Consider the following 2,115-nt stretch of genomic DNA (forward strand, 5'->3'; position numbering starts at 1 on the left):
CCTTTCATAATCAGCAGGGCAGTGAGTTAATGAGAGGGGGCGGGGTGAGGGAGACTTCATATGATCTGGGGGAGTCTCTCACATCCCGCCTTCTTAAATACAGGACCCAGGTCTTCCGGAAGGAACTTGGGGCGCGGCCAGATGCCAGCAAAGTGCTTATCATCATCACGGACGGGGAAGCCACTGACATCGGCGACATTAGTGTGGCCAATGACATCATCCGCTACATCATCGGGGTATGGGCCCCGGGTGCCAAGCCTCCGCCTTCTTCCTACGTCTCATCTTCCCTCTCCTGTTTCTGACCCGACTTCCCTTTCTCCCCGGAGCCATGGTCCTGTGAAAATAGTAGGAAATTGGTCTGCGATTCTGGGGATGTCGGCACTTCTCTCTTCTCTCCCTCACAGATCGGGAAGCATTTTGTGACCAAGAAAAATCAGGATTCACTTCACAAATTCGCTTCAAAACCGGTGGAAGAGTTTGTGAAGATTCTGGACACATTTGAGAAGCTTAAAGATCTGTTCACTGATCTGCAAAAGAAGATCTATGCCATTGAGGGTGAGTGGCAGACCCTGGAGAGCTAGTTCAAGAAATTATATACAGAAGCTCACCTGGGACATTAGGTTAGAGGCACGCTGAATAGTAGTAAGGGGCACCTCCTCAGAGGCTGACGCAGTGCTGAGAGCTTTCCTGAAAAAGACCTCGGGCAGGAATTTAGGAGCAGCTCCTATTCCCTCTGAAATTCCTTCTTCCTCCTGAAGTTTAGCTTGGCCCAGGCTGAGGCCCAGGACTGAACTCTATCTTGCCGGAGTCAGCTGAGCCCTGTGGAATGACCATAATGCCTTCCCCCGCCCTCAGCTTCTTCATTTCCGTTATCCTAGGCCTCAAATGACTTAAGATGGGTAAGCGGGCTGTGGCCAATTGCAAGTAGCCCATAGGCCCTCTTCCTGGGTCCAGAATAGAGAAGATTTTGATTGGCATCAGCAGGTGGAGGCCTGGCCATGGGAGGGTATTTCCCCTGGAGGCCTCGTCTGCTGGAAGGGACATGGTTCCCACAGGGAAGGCGCCTTTGCTGGGCCAGAGCTTTGGGGTTCAGCTCAGCACGGCCCCCACAGTCTTGCTGGAATGCCTCGGTTCAGTGTCCAGGAAGCGGGAATGGGGGCGCTCCGGGAGCAGTGTGGTGTGTATAGTAGAACCAGGCGGACCTGCTCAAGAATCCGCTCTGCCTGTGCTGCGGGCCGCAGCCAGATCATTCTGCCTCTCCGAGGCTCCTCGTTCTCTGTTAAAGGGGGGTGATGACGCCGATCTCACAGGATTGTAAGGTGTAACTGCTGTACTAGTTTCCGAGGTCTGCTGTAACCAAGTACCACACAGCAGTGGTTAAAGCAACAGACATTTACTGTCTTACGGTGCTGGAGCAGCCGTGGGCAAACTACGGCCCGCGGGCCGGATCCGGCCCGTTTGAAATGAATAAAACTAAAAAAAAAAAAAGACCGTACCCTTTTATGTAATGATGTTTACTTTGAATTTATATTAGTTCACACAAACACTCCATCCATGCTTTTGTTCCGGCCCTCCGGTCCAGTTTAAGAACCCATTGTGGCCCTCGAGTCAAAAAGTTTGCCTACCCCTGTGCTAGAGGCTAGGAGTGAGAAATCAAGGGGTCAGCAGGGCCATGCTCTTTCTGAAAGTTCTAGAAGAGCGTTCTCCTTGCCTCTCCTGGCTCCTGGTGTTTGCCAGCAGTCCGCGGCCTTCCTCGACTTGTACTGCGTCGCTCAGTCACATGGCTGTCTTCTCCCCTGTGTCTTCACCTTATCTTCCCTCTGTGCGTGTCTGTCTCTGTGTCTGAATTTCCCATTTTACAAGGACGTCAGTCATATTGGGTTGGGGCCCACCCTACTGACCTCATCTTAACTTGATTACCTCTTAAAGACCATATTTCCAAATAAGGTCACATTCTGAAGTACTAGGGTTAGGACTTCAACATACCTTTTTTTAAAAATATATTTTTATAAGCATAACCAATGGACACAAGACACTGGGGGGTAGGGGAGGCCGGGGAAATGTTAAGGAGACATATGTAATACTTTTGTAATACTTTAAACAATCAAACAAAAT

The 2,115-nt window shown here is 50.5% G+C and overlaps 1 protein-coding gene and 1 long non-coding RNA gene across 5 annotated transcripts in view; one reads left to right on the forward strand and one right to left on the reverse strand.

The window, feature by feature from the left end:
• LOC106724033 overlaps nucleotides 1-2,115 on the reverse strand; it is a 25,186-nt gene that overhangs the window by 19,476 nt on the left and 3,595 nt on the right. The gene's annotated exons all lie outside the window — the stretch shown is intronic.
• Nucleotides 1-2,115, forward strand: part of ITGAL (integrin, alpha L (antigen CD11A (p180), lymphocyte function-associated antigen 1; alpha polypeptide)) — a 46,653-nt gene that overhangs the window by 18,601 nt on the left and 25,937 nt on the right. For all 4 annotated transcript variants that reach the window (XM_005882034.2, XM_005882036.2, XM_014529797.1 and 1 more), the window contains exons 8-9: nucleotides 104-236; nucleotides 405-555. In XM_005882034.2, coding sequence (XP_005882096.1) covers nucleotides 104-236; nucleotides 405-555 — 284 coding nt within the window. The remainder of the gene's footprint in view (nucleotides 1-103; nucleotides 237-404; nucleotides 556-2,115) is intronic.

This window comes from Myotis brandtii, unplaced genomic scaffold, assembly GCF_000412655.1.
Source record: "Myotis brandtii unplaced genomic scaffold, ASM41265v1 scaffold698, whole genome shotgun sequence".
Taxonomy (NCBI): Eukaryota; Metazoa; Chordata; class Mammalia; order Chiroptera; family Vespertilionidae; genus Myotis; species Myotis brandtii.